General features: G+C 43.4%; 1 protein-coding gene and 1 long non-coding RNA gene across 2 annotated transcripts in view; one reads left to right on the top strand and one right to left on the bottom strand.

Annotated features, from left to right (window-relative positions):
- Positions 1 to 4,682: 4,682 nt before the first annotated feature.
- Positions 4,683 to 21,247, top strand: part of LOC147185765 (B-cell lymphoma/leukemia 11B-like) — a 34,357-nt gene continuing 17,792 nt past the window's right edge. The window contains exons 1-2 of the mRNA XM_086104529.1: positions 4,683 to 5,377; positions 17,861 to 18,244. Of these exons, the coding sequence (XP_085960655.1) occupies positions 5,314 to 5,377; positions 17,861 to 18,244 (448 nt within the window). The 5' untranslated portion in view covers positions 4,683 to 5,313. The remainder of the gene's footprint in view (positions 5,378 to 17,860; positions 18,245 to 21,247) is intronic.
- LOC147185766 (uncharacterized) lies at positions 8,465 to 15,503 on the bottom strand. Its single transcript, XR_015099469.1, has 4 exons — positions 15,429 to 15,503; positions 9,005 to 9,103; positions 8,690 to 8,928; positions 8,465 to 8,546 (listed from the first exon to the last, which is right to left on the bottom strand). It is a non-coding gene; the product is annotated as an uncharacterized LOC147185766 (long non-coding RNA).

Below are 21,247 nucleotides of genomic sequence, written 5' to 3'. Positions count from 1 at the left end.
TCTCAGTAATATATTTTCACCCTTCCTAAGTCATGTCTATTGTCATTATTTAGAGCCTGAGCAACGACTGTCATGCAAAACCATGCTAATTTGGCTACTAATATTTCCGAAACAATTAAAATTGACATGTCATGAAGAAACACTACCTGCCGTGAAAAAAAACACGTTTCTGAATGACATTGGTCGACCCGCCTTGATTCATCTATACATGGCGGGCGCACCTCTGAGACGCACCCGCAGTGAATCATTTAGGCCCCCCTATTAAAATCTGCATTCATTATAAATTCATCGGTGCTCGGACAAATCCTCTTAACTGGTGGATGGAAAAGGAGTAAGAGCGTCATCTGCTTGTATCGCCCGTAGCAAGAGAGCGTCTCAATGTGTCACTCACGTCAACACATGGACACACATGCGCGCGCACACACACACACACACACACACACACACACACACACACACACACACACACACACACACTCCCGGATTGCACAGTAAATCAGCTTATGAATAATATATCTACTTTCTTTATTAATATTAAACATTGCATAATGAAGCGCTGCGCCTTCAGATGAGTGCAATATTCATATTTCCATGAAGTGGACCTCTCATTGTTTATGTCATGCTGAGCTTTGACGCATCCAAATGGGCGCGGCCTTTGACCCCAAGGGTGCCACATTCATGTCTTTTCTTTTTTAACCTACTTTGGACTCATAAAAACTGCATTGTGTGCACTGTTTGTCCTCGTATCTGTTGGCCTATTTTTATTTCTTTTTTTTGGAGGGTATAATTTTTTTGCCAGATTTGAAAATGTATTTTATTTTTCAAAAGGGCAACTTAAGCTTTTTACAAGTAATTAAATTTTTCCTTTTTTAAAATTAATTTCTCACTTGTCCTATATTTATTTAACATGTACGTTTTTTAATTGTCCTTTTTTTAAGAACGAAGGTTAAAATGTTACTTTAAAAAAATCACTGGTTAAAGCTTTTACGATCTGGATGGTTTCACCCAGGAACAGACCATTTACAAATCCACCGCTCCTATAGGGAAATGTTTATTTATTTGGAATTGTATTAGCAAACAAAGTGGCCAGGCTCATTTAGTGGCTTGTGTTTGACGTCTGAAGTTGCTGTGTGTCATTGGAGCGCGCCAAAACTTTTTTGCTCTTTGCCCGGTTTCTTCTAAACACCCCGAGGTGCGTTCAGGTACCCAACGGCTCGACAGCGGCACTCAGCATGCCCCCTCGGAGGCAACACTTTGGACTTAAAAGATTTCTCGTGTCCACAAACGGTATTTGTGGTGTATGCCGCGCACCCCGTGTGCAGGCTAAACTGCCTGCGCATACAAGCTATAATGGAGACATTGATGTATTATTGAGCGCACCCACTGGTGAGGATCAAGGGAGCCGGGGAGAGTGTGTGTGAACTCGGGTTTGCGTTATTTTTTTCCTTTAGTATCTGCTGGAGTCGCTGCTTGCAACAAGAACAAAATAAAATACATGAAATCTGAAAGCACTCGCCAAAAAGTTTGGAAGTGTGTACAACTACAGATTTCTGCCAGTTGGGGGCGCCAGTTAAATTTTCAGCCGCACATTTGGTTTCACAATTTGTCCACCTGTCCAGTACAGTGGTGCCTTGAGATATGAGCGACCAGACAGTGAGTTTTTCGATATACAACGCGGGTTTTTTTTGTCACTCCCAGTTGAAGTTTACCGTCAAACTAAACATAAAACAAAGAACCTTCCACATATTGCGGAAACAACCGCATACAGTAGTGTTGCCTGAGGAAAGTATGTTTAGCTTCATGCTAGCAAGTAATACAAAACGCTAAAGGTGGGCTAATGGAATTGAATGAAAGTTTTTACCACTGCTCATGCAATAGTACAGCACAATGAAATCCTTTTACAACCTGTCCAAGAGACGACCAAAATAAATAAACAAAATAAGAAACTTACCAACAGAGCAGCCTGACGATTCTCCAAACAGCGTTCCGATTACCTGAGATGAAAAAGAAAAACAAGTGTTAGGACAAGTGTCAAGGTTTGCGCCTATAAAGGATGGTGCACAGTATGGGATTGGAAGAAAAAAAAAACCCCTCTGTGACTACAACTACTCAAATAAAATTACAATATTTGTATACAGTATTTGTACTGTACTAATGAGCACCATCTACGTGGCTGTTATAACACGTTGAGCAACACATACTTGACCACAAAGTGGAACAACACATTGAGACTGATAGTATACAGTTAGGGCATCTTGGTTTGGAGCTGCTTTGCTACCTCAAAGCTTACCAAGATATTTTGCAGAAGAACTCAATGCAACAGGACAATGACCCAAAGCACAGAAGTAAACAACAGCATGGCTTCAACAGACGAAAAGACGCCTTATGGAGTGGTTTAGTCAGAGTGCTGACCTCAACCCGATACAGATGCCGTGGCATGATCTCAAGAGAGCGATTCACACCAGATATCCCAAGAACATTGCTGAACTGAAACAGATTTGTAAAGAGGGATGATCCAAAATGGAACATTGTTCAGGTCTGATCTGGAACTACAGGAAACGTTTGGTTGAGGTTATCGCTGCCAAAGAAGGGTCAACCAGAAATTAAATCCAAGGGTTCGCTTACTTTTTTCGATCACGCACAGTCAACGTTTACATGCCGTGTTCAACAAAAATGCAATTTACTGTATATATATTCTTTATCCTCTATACAGAACAGGTAATCTGGGAAAGGCTTGACGAGGAAGGACGGCCTTTGTCGTGCCATCTCTGTCCTCCGTCGCGCGAGCGCGTCTGCCGAGGTTACGTCTACTTGAGCCAGAGCCAAGATGACATTTCATTTATATAAATAATTAGTGGCTCTGAAAGTCCCCGAGGCCTTCCCCGCAGCAATCAAACTTCTAATGCTCTTAAAATTGCTCACCATCTTTTATTAATGGCCCGGCGTTAAATGTATCGCCGCTGTGGCGAGCAGGAGAGCAAACCCTTCTTCTTCTGCTTCTTGTGCTCCGCCAGGAAATGGTGTCAACATTTAAACGGCACTCTTTTATATTGGACAATGTATTGCTACTGCGTTGGATCAGGTCACGGATGGTGAATGATGACGGCTCATTAGTGCTTTTTAATAGTCTTGGACTTCATAAAGCACATAGCAATAACATAATTAAATGCAATGAAAATAATTAAATGGTGAATTGATTGCGACACTTTCTGGCTGGCATCACTTCCCCACCGGGGGCAGTATAATACGGTCAAAAGACACGAATGAAGAAGACTTTCACAGCAACGGTGACACAATGGTCAGTCAAAAAAAATCTATAAAATCGACAATACCTGTAATATTTACTTGTATATCTGATTAAAAAATACTATTGGGTATTTTGTATATAACTCAGGCTCTTCTAAGTTAAAAATAAAGCTGGAGAGCAAAAATTATTTTTTTTACTTAAGTACTTTCCAGACAGAGACTGTGCTTCTCACTTTGGAAGATTTCAATCAGTACCTCTATTTAAACCCGTTAAAAAAAACAAAAAAACATCAGTACTTCTATTCAAGTACAGGGTGTGAGTACTTTCGCCACCTCTGCAGCTCCAGACAGGCAAACCATGAAAAGAGGCGACAGCTTGGCATGTTTAGCAAGGGGCCTACTCGACCGGGTCAACAGAGGGCGCTGTTGACTCATAACACGCGTGTCGATGGTCACGGCATCGGCCAAGCGGCAGCGCTTTTCACAGTCCGTGCCAACTACACTGCAAACTTAAAAGGATTTTTCATTACTTTTAATTTATGCTCTTTAATGCAAGAAAAACGATGTTTTAAAATTGTGCATACAACACTACATATATAATTATATATAATTAAAAATAAAAAGTCATAGGTTTTCCTGTATTGTCAACGATTCGATGTGATGTTTACAGCGCCACTTGCTGCAACACAGCTGTCAATTTGAACAATGGCAGTTTCAAGTTATTCATCAAAATATAAACTCAATAAATACATATATAAAAAGCCAAAACATTTCAAGAGAGGTCAGAAAATCAATTTCTTAAGGAAGCCATTTCCTGATGCACCCTTCCCCCGCTATAGTGACTTTTTCCAGATTCCGATTGACTAAATTGACTTCTGATTGGCTGGAACGCCAGTGTGACCTGCATTTTTTTTTTTACAATTAGAATTATTATTCAAATAATTTGTATGTTTTAACTTTAGATTTAAGCGTGAGTCAAAAAAAAAGCTATCGTCACTTTCTTGCTGCTTTTGATTGGCCAAAATGGTAGGGGTGGATTACAGCGCCTCCTGTTGGTCTGGCATGCATGTAGCATACACGCATTCATGTCAATTATTTTACACTGGAAGCCTTTTGTTGCAAATAATAAAAATTAAAAAAAAGGGGGTGGGCATGTGCAGCCCCAACCCTTGGCCCGACTTGATCCGGCCATGCCAGGCACTTCTCAAAACCCTGACACACACACACACACACACACACACACACACACACACACACACACACACACACACACACACACACACACACACACACACACACACACACACACACACACACACACACACACACACACACACACGCGCACGGGGTCGTCCTCTTAAACAAGACCCAACAGGGAAAGCGGGAGAAAACATTTGGACTCTCTTGTTGGACAAGGAGGAAGAGGAGGAGGAGGAGGAGGAGGAGGAGGTGTCTTGTCTGCCCCGTGCATTCTCTCTCGCTCGCTCTTTCTCTGCCTCGCTCTCTCTTTCTCTCTCTCCATCAGCGAGTCTCCCGCCACAGGAGCCAAGAGTTGCCGTTCCGAGCGCCGATGCCAAAACGCACACAAGGAGCCGGTGCCAAAGGGCCATTTTTTTCTTCTTCCCTGAGCGCACCACTACCACCACCACCAGCAGCGAAAAGAAGAGGACGGTGCTTGCGGCAAGGATCCTAAATTTACACTGACAAGAAAGACGCGTCGCATACGCAGGATTTTGCAGCTTTCTGTTTTGGTGTCGGCATTGTGGGTTCTCACCCCCCCCCCCCCCCCCCCCCCACCAATTGCTGCGCGCGTCCAGGTGTTTTTTGTTTGCCTCCGAAAGAAGGGACAGCGTGCAGCGTGCATCCTTCTCGCCCGCCAAACTTGTGCGGCAATTATCGAGGAAGAAAAGCAGATCAAATCCAATTCCCATTTAAAGAAAAAGAAAGAAAAAAAAAGGAGGAGTAAGGGTCCGCGCTCCAGCCGAGAGCCACCAGCGGACCGACAAGACGGTCCGAGCCGACTCCAAGTGCCGTTCACCGGGCGATGCCAGAGTAAATGCCGGGGCGATGTCCCGCCGCAAGCAGGTGAACCCGCAGCACTTGTCGTTGAGCCACCGGGAGACGGCACCAGGTGAGACGCACGTCGAACCTTTCACGACATCTTTTCTGTGGCCGGCACGAAAAAAAAAAAAAAACACCCGCGCGTCGATTTTTTTTTTTTTTATTAAACTTGGACGCGAGCGAATTCCAAAACTCGCATTTTCTCTTGTTGGATTTCGACACGTGGATCTCTCGATAAACATCACGAAACACACCTGAAATATCTCAACCGCGGTACAGAAGACGTTTGCGTTAAAAACTTCCTCGTTTATTTAGGAGCGGGAGAAACTCTTTGTCTTTTCTCTTGAAAAGACGTCCGGCGATAATGCAAGTATTGTTTGGACAGAAATGATTTGAGTACAAAAACGTGAACGATCTCGTGTGCATTGCACGTGCACCTCACGCCAATTGCACGCGTTCGTCACGTTTAAGTTACTTTGCCTTCTTATTGCCATCATCATCACACACACACACACGCACACACACACACACACACACACACAGACACGCGCGTGCACACGCACGCACGCAAATGTTGCATAAAAGTTTGTTTAACCACAAGAAATCATGCATGACGAGATAAGAACTTTGGCTCATTTCATTTCTTAAAAGAATTTATCTTGACAAAGTCATTTGTGATTCTACACACTTTTATCTATTTGCCCGCCGCGTAAAAGATTAAAAGTGTCCTCTAATCCGAATCTGAATATCAATTTGAAACATTCATCGTCTCGGGTGCTGCCTGCTGCTCGATCCGATTTGATAGACGAGGCCTAATCGCGCTAATTCAATGCACACCAGCTCATGATGTAATCTGTGGCCAATGTTTTTTTTTTTTTTTTTTTTTAATGTGTGTCTTACAAATTATTGATCCTCATCACTTAGTGAGCTAATTGAGGAGCTCTTTCATGCTATTCCCCCTTTATTATTGCACTTTTATTATTGTTATTATTACAATCAGCGAGCCACGTTGCGCACTTTGCATTATTTTAATTAGTCAAGTTGATTCATGTGCAGACAATTAATTTTAGAGTGTGGAGGAGAGCAAAAAAAAAAAAAATAATAATAATCCAAACTACAGTTGCACCTCAGGGTGTGTGTGTCGAGTGCCAAGAGTGTTCACGTGTGTGTGTGACATTTACCTGCGTGCATTAAGACAAAAGAAGTTTGCATATTTTCATTTGTCAGCTGCAGGGCACTCAGTGTGTGTGTGTGTGGGGGGGGGCATACTGGGGGACAAATTTGTGGCGTAACAGTTAAATATTTCCCACCCCCGCTCGCAGCCATGGGTCACTTTGTTTGACGTCTTTTTTTTGTGTCACTTTGCATAACACACACACGCGCGTGCGCACACACACACACACACACACACACACTTGCTTGCTTTTGAACTTGAGCCACATGGAGGTGTCAAGACGAGCAACATGGTTGGCCGTGCAAAATAGAAGGGCCTCAGTCTGGTCCTACCTGTTCTGTACCACACACGCACGCGCACAGACACAAACACAAAGAGTGCAGAAGCGACAATGTTTGTCTTGTTTACTCAGTTTCACTCCAGACATCTAAAAAGATGAGTCAAATCATTATTCCGGCTCTGTGTGTGTGTGTGTGTGTGTCATACAAGAACGCGTGTTGAACGGAAGCCTGAATGTCTTCGCAGTCGGGCGAAACCCATACGCCAAGGCCAAACGGTCAACATTTTGCTCCCAGTGAAGGTTTAAGTCGCTTCTTTTGCATTAGCGTCATTCTGCTTCAGAACTGACAACTGCAATACACGTTAGAAGTGAACACGTGTACGCGTGCGTGTGTGTGTGTATAGCGGAAGTCTGAATGTCACCCCCAGTGTGCCCTACCCGCCTCTGCCAAGGCAAAGCAATCACAATTTGGACGTGGTGAAAACACACCTCCGCTTCATTTTGTTCTGTATTTTGGGTGTACAATGAAAATTGATATAATATGATATGATATCATATATTGCAACTTAATGCTTCACATACGTTATGCGTATAAAAAAAATTGAATCGCACACTTCAAACCAGGAAAAAAAAAAAAAAAAAAAAAAAGAACTGATCGGAGCCAAAAAGTTGTAAAACGTCATTGAAGACATTTGAGGATGTTTGGTTGTCAACCCTACAGTCAATATATTTAAAAAAAAGAGAGGAAAACAAAAACTACCACACACAAGTCTGCATACCCGTTTTAAATGCAACTTTTTGGAGGGTGATTGACCTTGAAATAAAGTTCTGATGTTCTAGTAGGCTTTTCCTGACTTTTTGTTGTTGTTTTGTTTTGGGGTTTTTTTTTTTTGCTTTCTCGCAGAAGCCTGAAGGTTTCGTGCTAACACGGACTGTTATTTGAAGCCGTTCATAATTCCCTCCATCTTGTCTGAGGCCCCAGTTCCAGCTGTGTGTGACAGCCTATCACACATTTTCCCATTGGTGTTTGGGAGACTTTGAGTGTCATTTTTTTCCCATCTCTCTCTCTCTCCAAAATTTGGAAACGTTTGTTTCAATGAAGTTGAACAGGTTAATGGCGGAAAAGGTTTTCCAACGATTTATCGTAATCTGATGATGTTTTTAATCGCACCAGAATCTGACATTTGAACAGGGGTGTGTAGACTTTTTCTATCCACTGTCTACATGTCCAGGGTGTACCCCGCCTCTCAGACCAAAGTCAGCTGAGATAGGTTAACCCTAAACCGGCATAGCAAATAAACGGATGCACATAAATTTGATTAATTAAATATAATTAAAAATAAAAAAATTGTTGACTAAAAATGGGAATAATAATCCAAGATCTGAATTTGAATCAACAGTGAAATTTCTTCGACCGATTCCCCTAAACGCGGAAATATGATTTTTCTTGTTCGTTTCCAATAATGTGTTATGAAACCGAAGCGCAACGTCGTCGTCATTTTCTGGTGAGCGCGGCGAGCAGGCCGCATTTCATCAAGCCCAACTTGTTCTTGAACTGCGTTTGGGGACGAACGCAAAAGCAACCTCGCCGCCGGCCAATTCCGATTCGTGTTTACACTCAGGCAACAGAGCAGGAGGACAACACACACACACACAGACACACGTGTAAAAAAAAAAAAAAAAAAAAACGGTCAAACTGTCTCACTTTGGACTTGAGCTTGTCACTGTGGGCTGTTTCCTTAAGGTGGATTGTTCCGGTTATCCGGAGTCGGATCGCACCTCAGGCTGGAGGAGGCAGAGGAGATTTGATTAAGTCAACACATAATGAGCGGTTATTGTGGTCTTTTTTTTTTTTTAAGAGGAATAATGTAAAAAGGTTGAGCACGAGTTGAGGTGTCAACTGTCAGGCGGGGTGGGTGTCCGCTTACACGAGAAGTCGCCGCAGGTGGCCGGAGGCCGCCATTCTGACAGTCGTTGGGAGTCGCACGGATGATGATGAGCCCTGCGGGGCCTTTGCGCCGGGGGCACCCCCCGTTGGTGCAGAGAACCAGAATGGCAGCATATTTCTGGACAGGCGCGCGGAGAGTCACGGAATCGAGCGCCTTTGTCGTCGGAGCCGCCAGCCTCCCTTCGTCTATTTACAAGCCGTCAAATAAGCCTGGAAGATCTAAAATGCAAAAAAGGGAGAATTTTTTTTTTTCAATTAAAAAAGCAAATGGGCTTTTGTGTTAACGCCCTCTTACTTTGAAAGAGAAGGAGTCAGAAGTGCGCGTATCTGTTTTCAAACTGTCGGGAGTACGAGTCAAGTGTCGTGACTCGTCGTACAGATACGTGAAAATCTCCTGAGGGACAAAGTATTCAGTCAGTTTTCACTCGACGGTACAAGTGGCCGAAATTGTTGCGAGCGAGGTTGAGAGACGCCATAACTCGAGTGGAGAGAAGAAATAAAAAAGGGAGCAAAAAACAAACAAAAAAACAAAGATTGAGCACATGCCATGTTCTTAACATTACTCAACAGGCCACACCCCTTAAAGGGACACACACACACACACTGCACTCCATCTGTTGTTGTGACTCAGCTTGTCCCAACAAACAGTGATTACACATTTTTGATCTTGTTTTATTTCTTGACATTGTTTTTATACAATACAGTGCTATTTAAACATTTCAAAAAATGTATTAAAAATGTAAAAGTAAAACGATTTGTGGGAGTGGGAGGGGGGGGGGCTGAAATGACTCATTTACTTTGATTCTGTTGAGATGCCAATCATTCGGGAACCAAAAGTTGAGCCAAAGAATTAAGTTGACGGAAGTCACCGAAATTTGTGATTTTCCCAAAACTAAGTTGACTTTATTTTTTATTTTTATTATTACTGGCATGTAGTTAACTCATTCAGTACCAGCCAAGTCTAGACCAAGTCTGAAAAGACGTTTAAAAACGTCTTTGGCAGTGAATGAGTTAAAAAAAAAAAATTAGATCAGAAGATTTTATTGCACACTATTCCCCCTGCCGCACCCCCCAAGTTTATGAAGCTCCTCACCTATATTCAACATAGTTCCTCTGCAACAGAAGATCCGCAATAATTGTATCAAAGACGCGATTGGTCCCCAGAGCAGCACGTTGCGAAATGCGAAATATTTGGCATCTTATCGGCAGCAAGCTTTCTCATTCAACCACGTCAACAATAACGTTTCTACGACTTCCATAATTTGAGGTTTGGACTCGCTGTCCGTCAATCCTCGAGCCACACGCGCTGCCTTTCATTGCCTCTCTTCTTAACACACATACTGTACATGGCGGTGGATTTCGCCACACCAGACTTACACCGTTGCCGTGCCTACTTGCTTCATTTTTTTTTTCTTCCAAAAGTAATACAATTAGGCTTCCTAATAATATCGCGAGCAGTTTTCTATTTTCTCCGGAGTCTGAGTGCTCATTTCGAGCAAAAGAAAAAGGATACCTGGCATGCGCGAGACACCAACGCGGCAATGTTGACGCGGCGTGAGAAAAAGCACAACTGAGCCTTTCAAAAAAAAAAAAAAAAATGCACTCCAAGTGTGGATTGGGGTTGATTTACACGTTTCAAGTGATAAAGCAGTAAAGGGCGGATATTGAATATCATCGAGGCCGACTCAAAATCTCCTGATGCCAATTGAGTTTCACCATGAAGTGTTGTTGTTGTTGCGGAACATTTAAAAAAAAAAAAAAAATTCTCCAAATGTTCCAAATTTCCTCACGTTCTGGCGAAACAGAACAAAACAAACCAAACAAGAAACGCGAAATGGGAAGTGAAGATATTAAGGAATTGCCAACCCTAAAAATGGTTGGTGTCTATTGTAAAGCATGTCCCTCCATGTGGTGAGTTTTTAAAAATTAAAAGCAGTGCAGCAACAATTATGTGTTTTGGATTTAAAAATAAGAATAACTATGGGTTAAACATGATGTAGAGATATTTCGGAAATAGTAGAAAAGAAAAAAACGCTAATTGTTGCTTTCCAATAAAACGGACGTATTAGCAATTCTCTTTTTAAAACAACAAAATATTCTTTTAAGTTTTGGACAAACAAAAGAAAAAAAAAGGACATTTGGAGAAATTTGAAAAGACAAAAAAAAAAAAGATTAAAAAGTTATCACCACATGATGTGCGCACTTACAGCAGAAACAAACTTCAGGAAAAATAATCGGACGTCCACGTTTTTAGTTGACATTAAATTTGGATTGGAAAACAAAGAGATCTTAAGATTTAGATGAGACGATACATTCAAAGAACACAAAAAAAAAACGTTTGGGAGGTATGCGTATGTTTACGTGGACGTCAGGTTTTGGATAGTAAGTAAAAACAAAAACAAAAACAAAAAAATTTGCCAAAGTCTGATGATAATATTTGGGGGATACGTGTTTTTCCAATGGTCTTTGAGTTAAAAATGATAAATCCCAAAATTGACCAAAAATCAACAAAAATACATGTGAAAAAAAATCAAATTTTGACGAATGCTTTTCATCCGGCATCAAATTTGGGATGGGGGGGGGGGGGGGGGAAGAAGAAATTCACAACAACAAAAAAGACAAAAATTCTTTTCAATGGACATCAAGATTTAGACAGAAGGAAAAAAAATTGACACTTTTTACAAGACAGCCACAAAAAAAAAACTATCCGAAACCCAACGTTTGAGCATGTTGAGTATTTTATCACTCTTTTGTCACATTGTAACAAAAGCATTAAAGCCATTAAAAAAAAACAATCAAATAAGACGTCCCCCCAACCCCCAGTGAGCTAGCTCGCAACCTTTCGCTATTCTTTATTACCTTATTGCCTTTATTACCGATTTGTCTTACTGTTTATTGTGCATGCTAAATTGCTCCATGTACAGCACTTTGTATGCAGCGATGGCTGTTTGAAAGTGCTCTATAAATACTGTTGACTTGACTTGACTATTCTTGCAACATATCGATTATCAAGCTAGACTGATAACATGGATTATCGTGATCATCACTTGACAAAACCCCCACAAAGATGTTTTTTGTTGTTGTTGTTTTTAGGCCTAACATGAACTTTAGCATGCGTTAGCCGCTTGACGAAAGGCGTCACACGTATAACGGATGCGCCTTTCCCTAATCTGATCTGCACCCTTTTTTTCCCTTCTCTTATTTGCACCATATGGCTACACGCACACACACACACACACGGAGTGTAAGTAAGCAGACGACAAGCTCACAGGCGTTGATTGGCTTCCGATTGGCTGTCGGCCATTTCACTTTGTTCCCTCATTTTGCTTGAATATTTCAGCATCGTCAGCCGAGCACATCTGATGAATTTTGTACGCCGCGCTCGTTCGCTCGCTCGCTATCTTATCGCGCAAAAAGTTTGTCAAACGCCGATGCCTATCTGCCCACATTGCGCCTCGTCGAGCCATCTACGGCGACGGCGGGGATCGGCGGGAGCTCGGCCGCCTCCCCCCCCCCCCCCCGTCTGAAGCGCTTCGCCGCCTGCGGGGGCGGCGAAGGCTAAAGTGAGGCCGCTTGTCGTTTGAATTTTTGATTGCAGCCATCTGCGATGTCGTCGCTGGTGTCGTTCACTCCCAAAGGGAGTGAGAATCACCCACATGCAATGCAAGCCCCCCCCATTACCCACCCTCAACCTCCTGCCCCCCATTCCGCACCCACAGCGCCCCTGGGGGCATACTTGTGTGTGTGTGTGTGTGTGTGTGTGTGTGTGTGTGTTTTTAGCAAGGAAACACAAGGATAGGAGGGGAAAGCGATTTTGTTTAGCAAAAAATTTCCTTCTCTAAATTCCACTGACGGAGCTTTCCTTGTATTTAATGGGGTGGGGGGGGGGGATCTAATAAGATAAAAGCAAAAAGTGGAAAAAAAAAAAGCAAATGTTTGTAAAGTTGGAGAAATGTGACGTGGAAAAAAATGATGCAAAGTTTTGGATAAAAGGAAAAAATAATAACATATAATAACATAATATTGAAATGTTCAAGTCAAGAAAAATAAAAGCAAAAATAAATAAATCACAAAAAAAGAAAAAAAATTCAAGACGGAACAACCAAACACACAAAGAAACATTTAAAAATCACAAAAATAAGAAAAAAAAGACAAAATTAAATACAAAAATGAGCCAAAAATGATGACAAAATTTCCTTACGTTTTTTTAAATTCAACTTTTCGATAAAAAGGATGAATTGCAACCCCCCCCAAAAAAAACCCCAAAAGCCAAACTAAGCTAAATTTGACACTGCTGTTTGTAATTGGACATCATTTGGGGGGGGGGGGGATAAACAGGACCCCCCCTCCACACCCATCCCACCCCGCGCTCCCCTGGGGGCGCATTTGGTGTTTTTTTTTTTCCCTGGGAAAATGCAATCAAAGACAAAGCAGGAGTGGGGAGCAGCGTGCCCGTTTTGTGCAAAATTCTCTCTCCTTTAAATTCCACTCAGAGAATTTTTGCCCCCCCCCCCCTCCTCTCGACCAGGCAGCGTTTATATCGGCCGGATCGCTACCATTAGGCTTTTTTATGAGATTTATTAAAGGCCATTGATGTAAGCTCGCAAAACACCCCCTCCAGCTCACTTTGAAGAACCTCGGCCGGAGCGCAAATTACGCTCATGGAACAAAGCCAGAGCCCCAAATAAGGTTAAAAATCGAAGAAGAAAAAAATCACTCTTATTATTAAAACTAAAGATGTTAATTATTAGCCACCTTTACCTTTCCAACCCCCCATGCAGCGTAACATTTTTTGCCTTGTCACATACAGTCGTTATCGTCTTACTGTTGTACGGCTGAACCACGAATCGCATTTCAAATCAATGTCGTCGAATGTTGTTTGCATTTTTTGTTGTCGTCGTTGTCATCTGACTTAATCGTCTTGTGTTTACACCACACTTAACGCGGTCCACTTTTGTCACGTCGTCGAAGTCAAAGTGTTGAGGACGTGAACAACTCTGAATTCGAGTCGAGGATGAAACTGTTCTTTTTCTTTCATTTGAGTTACATTCAACTTTATTTTCGCGTAAACCAAAGGCTGGAAGAACCAAACATTAACGTGTTTATTGTCATTTAAATTAATAGATTGCTTGTGTTGCTTAAAAAAATACATGGGAGGGGGACCTTGAAAAAAACAGTTGCATATTAAATTGCAATCGCAATACTGAGGGGGGCAACCAAAAAAAAAATCACAATTACATTATTTTGAAAACCGTGAATTGCCGTTTCCTGATTTCTGTTCTGGTGTCTTTTCACTGTCAGTCTTTTCTTCAAATGAATGATGACTGCATTCACAATAAATGTGACAAACATTAAAAACAACCACAGAAGGAGCATTTTTAATTTCGCCATGTAAAGGCATGCTGATTCGGAAATTGATTTTAAAAAAATGTTGCTGTCCAATTATAAAGCCCAAATGTAAAAATCTCAAGTTTTTACACCTCATTTAAAGATGTTTTTTTCCCTAGATTTTTGAAAGAAAAAAAAGGAGCGACAATCAGAAAACTGAAGGAAAAATACAATGAAAACAGCAATTAATCACATGCACGTATCATCTTGTTCATGCGCTGATGCTAATAGGAGCTAGCAAGAGACCCTCGGCTGAGCTTCTGTGAAGATGGGGGGATGCAGTAGTGACGCCAGTGGCAGATAGGGGGCGCCCTAAGGCTGCCGGACTCCCATTTGTGTGTGTGTGTGTGTGTCTGTGTGTGTGTGTGTGTGTGTGTGTGTGAGTGAGAGAGCAAGAGTGAGAGCGGGCCAAGTAGCTCGAGTTTCACGGCTCGACCGCGTGTTTGACAGGCTCTCACGCCGCTACAGACTTGAGCATGTTTTCTTTTTTTTTGGACCCCTTTGTGTGCACGCACGCACACATACACATTCCCCTTTGCAAACATTCCATGCTTAGTTGCTGCCTGCATGTGTGCTTCCACACAGGTGAGAAAGGGGTGCAGCCTGAATGAGATGTCCGAGTTTGTCATGACTGTGCGCGAGTATGTGCGCGCGTGCGTGCAAATATTGAGTGACTCAAGTGGATTTCTAAAAAAATGTTTTTTGTTTTTTTTTGGTATGCATATTTTTCTTGAGTGCAGCAGTTCCTGGAAACCAGAGTTTTGACTTCGGTCTTTTTTTAATGTCCTTCGGCTGAAAATTTGCTAAACGTGCATACGGTGACAGGCAACCCAACTCATCTGACAGAACACAGCAGCTTGGAAAATAGTGATAAGATTAAAAAAAAGAATAAAAAATCTTCGAGCTGTTTAATGTCACTCCCAGTTGAGATGAGTTGCTGTCAAACTAAACATCAAACAAAGATGTGTGAGGATTTCAAATCAACGTCCAAATTTGCCGTCTGCTAGCTTTATGCTAACATATAATGCCAAACACCATAGATGGGCTGACAAATAGCCATCTATATGCTATTAAAACACTTTCAAGCAATGGATGTTTTACATTTTTTTTATACTGCCATGTCACACGCACCATTTAAATCTTAACCTTCTATTTAATCACGTTACGACACTATGTTTTCATAAATTACAATTTAATTGCGTGCTTTAATTTTGTGTTCAGAGAATGTCTACTTGGTGTGTAAGAACTCGGGAGTCGAGTAAGTACTTGTACCAGAGACTCTTCTTACTCAAGTACGCTTACGCAGCTAAGCTAACAAACAAAGGGCCTACCTTTCGTCCAAGCAGCACAGGCGACTCAAGTAGGTGGGCCTGGTGTCATAGTCAATTCAATGTCAGTCATGATCTAAAAACAAAATAAAACAAACACATAAATAAAAGTGCATTTTAGCTAGCCGCTAATTGGTCAAAGTAATGTTGACGATATTGTTATGAAGAGTAGACAAAATGTGGAGAAAAAAATAACCAAGGACATGAACTCAATTTCGGACAAAAGGGCTACATGACCGCATCTAATGGCATCTTCACACGTCTTTTTATTTTTATTTTTTAGCTGTCACAATATCACTCCAAAAAATTGTGTTTTCCGCGAAGCTTTCTTCCTCTTTGAAATTTCCTGATAGTTTTTCTTGTGTTCCGAAAATGTTCAAAAGCGCACCGGCACCCTTGATAAAGGCAAATCCTGGACGGCGACGGTTCTTATGTGGTCCGCGCTTTGTGCAACCCCTTTTCTATCATCTAAATACTCCGCATGGCTGGCTTCCCTCCTGTTGCCATCTCGCCACCTGTCTCATCGTCTCCGCCGCAAATAGCAACGCGCCGTGTTGTTAGCTCGGAGATTTCCCCCTGTAATATACGGCGCACGTGCACGCCCGCAACATGGCCGCGGCGCGCATCTATTAGCGGCGCGTACGTGCGCCTTTCTCCACGAACGCCCGGCCACAAGCTGTGTGATCCGCAGGTAAATATGCATTTGTGTTCCTTCGCCGCTGCCAAAGATGATGAGATGGAAATGATCTGGCACCGCGCCAGCCTTCCATGTCGGGAGCGGAACGAAGGCGAATGTGGGGCGGGGGTGTTTCCCCCCCCCCCCCCCCCCCCCCGTAAAGGGGGTGACTGAATAGCAAAACATTTGGGAAAATTGGGGGATGGAAAAGCGGCGCGCGAAGTTTGGAGGAGCGACGGTGCTCCGACAGTTTGAGATGGGAGATAATGGAGTTTAGGATCTCTGCACTGATAACACCCCCCCCCCCCCCCCCCCCCCCCACACACACACAGTCGTTATCTTAGCCTGAGCAATTATTAGAGATGTCATGTTTGGAGAGAAGGGAGAGGGAGGTTGTGTGCATCTCTCCCAGGCATCAGCACCTCTCCCTGGGTACACGCCGGCCCCAGACACCCCTTCCTCCTCCATGCCACCTGGAGCCTCCTCGGAGCTTCCGGCTAAGGGAAAAGGACTTTTTTTTTCTGAGGTCATCCACTAGGGATTTGCGTTAAGCGGAGGGAGGGACTGTGTCGACGCCACAGGGGTGTGCACGTGTGTGTGTGTGATGGTTATTAATGTCCGTGTCAGATGTGTGAAGAATGAGATTTACTCTGGTAACAGGACCTCTATAGATTTTATGTCTGCAGAGAATACACTGTTTGATTCACCTGCACACACGCACGCACACCCAGATACACACACACCCTATTTTTTTTTTGTGCCACACACATGCATGCATGCACTCACAGGATGGATGCGGCCTCGTGTGTGTGTGTGTGTGTGTGTGTGTGCGCGAGTGTGTGTGTGTGAGAGAGAGACAGCGCTCTGCAAAAAAAGTGAAGGCCGCCAGCGGAAACCCAGCATGCAAGGTTAAGATGAAGAGCTTCCTGGCCCCCGACACAGACACACACACACACGCACACACACGCGCGCGTTAGGCAGTGTTTTTGGATGCCATCCATGCCGATGTGTGGCAGATAAGGCAAGCAGGTGTCTGCTGGCTTGTTGTATTCCATGAACTTGGTACGATGATGTCGGTTTCTCTTATCGGGTAATCTCGCCACCGGATTTCTTTTTGTGTGTGCGTGTGTCTTTGTGACATAGAACACAAACGGCTAGCATACAGCCAGTTTGACTCTAAAAATCAATTAGGATGCTCCCTTGATCTCGATATAAGGCCTGAAGTGTGAGGAGGAGAAAAGTGGGAATTTCAAGCGGATCAAGTGAACTATTGCAAATCAAGGCAAAAAGTGCTTGTCGTCTGTCTGCCAACATTTTTCTTCCTACCAGGCAGTTTTAATTTTAAGCGCAAATCCATTAGCTTCAAAATATACGTCGGCATCGGTGAGGCTTAGTCCAAATAGGCTTGCAATTTTTTTCTGGCTCCACAGATGACAATCACAATGTGAAAAAACTAAACAAAACCAAAAAAACAAAATGTTTTTGTAGCGCCGTTTTGTGTCATCTTGGTACCAAGGAAGTCTAATTGAACAAAAAAGTGCCATCTTCTGAAATCTATAGGCAATTACAAAACTTTTGCCCGGTAGTGAATTACTTGGATTTTCACTATTCACCACAGGGCTCTGTACCAATCCCCTTTGTTCTTCTATTCAAATACACACTGCGACGACTTTTGTTACCTGTTTTTTTTTTTTTTTGCAGTCGTCTTTTCCTCGTCTCTGAATATAAACACCCGGGCATTGTCTTTTTCCTCCTGCAGCCGACGCCAATGATGCAACGGCGAGATCCCCGTCGCCGGGCCCCGCCGCCTCCCTCCGGGGCCCCGAGGAGCACGACCTGCTGACGTGCGGCCAGTGCCAGACCAACTTCCCTCTGGGGGACATCCTGGTCTTCATCGAGCACAAACGCCGCCTATGCCGCGGGCCGCCGCAGGGTGCGCCGGGCTCCTTCTCCGTCAAGCCCGGTGAGGCGGGCGGCGCCGCTAGCATCCCCATCTCCCCGCGGGGCCACGCCCTGGAGATGGGAAGGGGGCCTCCTCTAATGCCCGTGGAGGTGGGCGTGCAGGTGACGCCCGGCAGGGACGAGGATGCCCACAGAAGGCTGACTCCGGCCAAAGGGATCTGCCCCAAACAGGAGAAAGGAGGTATGAGGACACACATCTGAACTTGTCTTTTGTTAGTGTGGACATTTTTCATTTTTCAAGTTTTACTCAAAAACACACAAAAAAATTTTATAGCGAGGATATTTTGTCCGGTGGACATCATAAAATACCCTTGCCAAGCACATATGTTTCGTTTGATGTTAGTATGGCATAAATGTTCATTCTGAAGACATTTTGGTTACTTTTAGATTCAGTGTGTGGAATTGATGCACTTGTGCACAGAGACACACACACGCACTTGGACTTGTCTTTCTAGGCTAGTCTGGCACAGGCCTTGTGGCCATTTTTAATCGCGGGGAATTTTGGCTGGTTAACATGAAAAGTGTTAGAAGAGCTTACTTCACTTGCTCATGCGTGCGCGCATGCACATACACACACACTCATGTGGTACAAACTTTGACATCACACCGTTGTAATGGGGACATTTTTCTTTGCGGAGACATGTTGGCTGGTATTGAAAACTGCTTCGATAGGCTCCTTTTTTTTTTTTTTTAGATCATGTGTGTGTGTGTGTCACCTGTGTACGAAAGATAGTTGCGTTTCAAAGAATCCTTGTTATTTTGACTGTGGCCTTCAGGAGGGATTAAAATGTAGCCACAGATGATTTCATTAGCCAGACTCGAGTGTGTGTGTGTGTGTGTTGTGTCACACGCTTAGACGCGCGCACACCCACACAGGCCTGCAGGAGGTGAAACCAATTGGAAAGGGTGAGGAAGAAGGTGATCACTAGGACACCTCCGCCTCCCATGTTCCCTAAACGCAGCAGCCTGCGCTTTAAAAATAATCAGCATAGAATATAAACTGTTTCATCGATGAAAAGTCAGCTTTGTACTTGCTGAGGGGAAGGAGATGGATCATCGGCTAACAGGAGGGGGGAAGTCAAGTCAGCGATGGCCATCAGGGTGGGGGGTTGGGAGGGGTGGGGGATTACATCTACGGGATGTTGGATAATTTACAATTTCCACGTCGGAAACAATTAGCGCAGACGTGATGTCACACTCGTGTCAGAAAAGGGAACGTTGAAAATACGCTCCTGGTTCAATTTGTCACGCGCGGCCGTCATTCTGAATGTTTACCACCAGCGCAAACACGCACAAGAGATTCATTCGGTCGCGGTGATGACAAACGTGTTACATTTATATATGCAAAACAGGACATGAATAATGAAATTCAACTTTATTCGAAGAAATGTAATTGTATTTTATGATACTGATTTTAATCCCTCCAAGGGGAAATTTTTTCAAGTGATCCCCAAAATACGATTGGCAATTTCAAAAAGCACATATTGAATATGATGTCTCAGAGGTCTTGGAAGGTTGCAAAAAAAAAAATAAACTAAAAAAAAACAAAACAAAAACAGGCAGCTGCAATTGTCACCATTAGCTTTTCTTTTTTGGAAGAATTTTTTTCCACGACATGTCACACATGCATCAACGCCGTGTGAAATGTCTTTTTTTCTGAAGCTTTGCACATGGGCTTCCTGTGGAAGACAGCGAGCGCATTTTTTTTTTCGATGTTGCATCTGCGTGTGTGCATGAACTCACGCAAACTCTTTTTCAATTTTAACGTTTGTTTCAGAAACAGGGCGCGACGGCTCCTCAATGGATGTCACTGCCCCACCCCCCTGCCTGAAATCTTTTAATGATGAAATTCCGGCTCGTCTTATTTTTAGACACTCTCTAATTAATTCATAAGCAAAATAAACGGTGATATTTTTAGAAACAGAGCTGAGTGTGATGCACACACAAACGACAATGGTTTTTTCCCCCCCATATTGGATTCATTCGCCTGTGTACCCAATGAAAGTGTTGACCTTTGACGCCTTGGCCGCTCAACATTTGTCGAGGAGCGATCATCTCAAGTGACGCCTGATTAATTACCTCTGCCAAGGATGGCATGAGTTTTTTTTTACAGACATGAGTCTGTAAAAAAAAAAATATATATATATATATATATATATATATATGATAATAATTTCTTGCAAAATCTGGATGATGGGGCACATTCAATTTGAGATTCCCTTCCCCCCAAAAAAATATTTTGGTTTCATAGGAGCATAGCGGTGGTAGTGACATTGAAGAGGTGCTGTGGATTCAACATTTGAGGGCAGCTCATTTGGTCAAGACTACCTTTGAAACAGTGCTGGGTAAAGTGGTGCGCGCCACCTCGGGGTGGGGATGCGAAAAGGGGTGCAAAGCTTAAAAAGTTAGCCGTGCATCTGAACTACAGTTGGTTTAGATCACATCAAAGGACTTCCTTGGAGCCCTAAAAATTCACGATATGCATTCAGGTTTTTTTTTTTTTTCAAGGCTTTGCTCAATGATATGGTGGTGCGCTCAATCTATCGGAATGTAGAAGTCGGCGTGTACCTTAAAACAAGTTGGAAAGTCAGCTTTAGATCCCTGTCTGAGATCCTGAACAGTTCTGTATTAGTCCAACATTTTTGGGGGGCCGGGGGTGTCGTTGCGGTAAGGGGGTGCGCCGATCTGTGGCGGCAACTGAGAAGAGAGAGGAACAAACACGTAAACTGTACATACAGTGGCACATTGTTACATCACACGTTACTGCCGGAATGGAGAATGCGTGTGTGGGAGAGTGGGGGGCAGGGGGGTGCATGGTGTGCAGAGCAGTGAAGCTGAGGTCAGTTATTGAGAAGTCAGGTGTTAGCGGTTCATGCTACAAACGCGCACCGTTTGCCCGATGGCGTGCACAGTGAACATGCGCAAACCTCGGCCCTCGCCCCTTTTTTTTTTTTCCCTCACCTGCTTTTGCAACCTCCTGTCTGGTCTGGGCTCGTGATGCCTTGCTAATATTACGCGCGCGTGTGTGTGTGTGTGTGTAAAGAATGAGGCGTGTCGGGATGTTACCAGAGGAGCGGGCTAAGACGAGCCTGGCCCAGCTTTGAACCTCCTCCCAGGACGGCCGTCGGCGCACCCCCTCGCAACACTTTTGAGGCACGCCATCACATCGTGACAAGCGCTGAAA

This window comes from Hippocampus guttulatus, chromosome 23 (assembly GCF_054856545.1).
Source record: "Hippocampus guttulatus isolate MCC_2025c chromosome 23, RoL_Hgut_1.0, whole genome shotgun sequence".
In the NCBI taxonomy this organism is placed as follows: Eukaryota; Metazoa; Chordata; class Actinopteri; order Syngnathiformes; family Syngnathidae; genus Hippocampus; species Hippocampus guttulatus.
The sequence above is the reverse complement of the archived record's forward strand: the minus strand, read 5'-3'. Positions and strand labels throughout refer to the sequence as shown.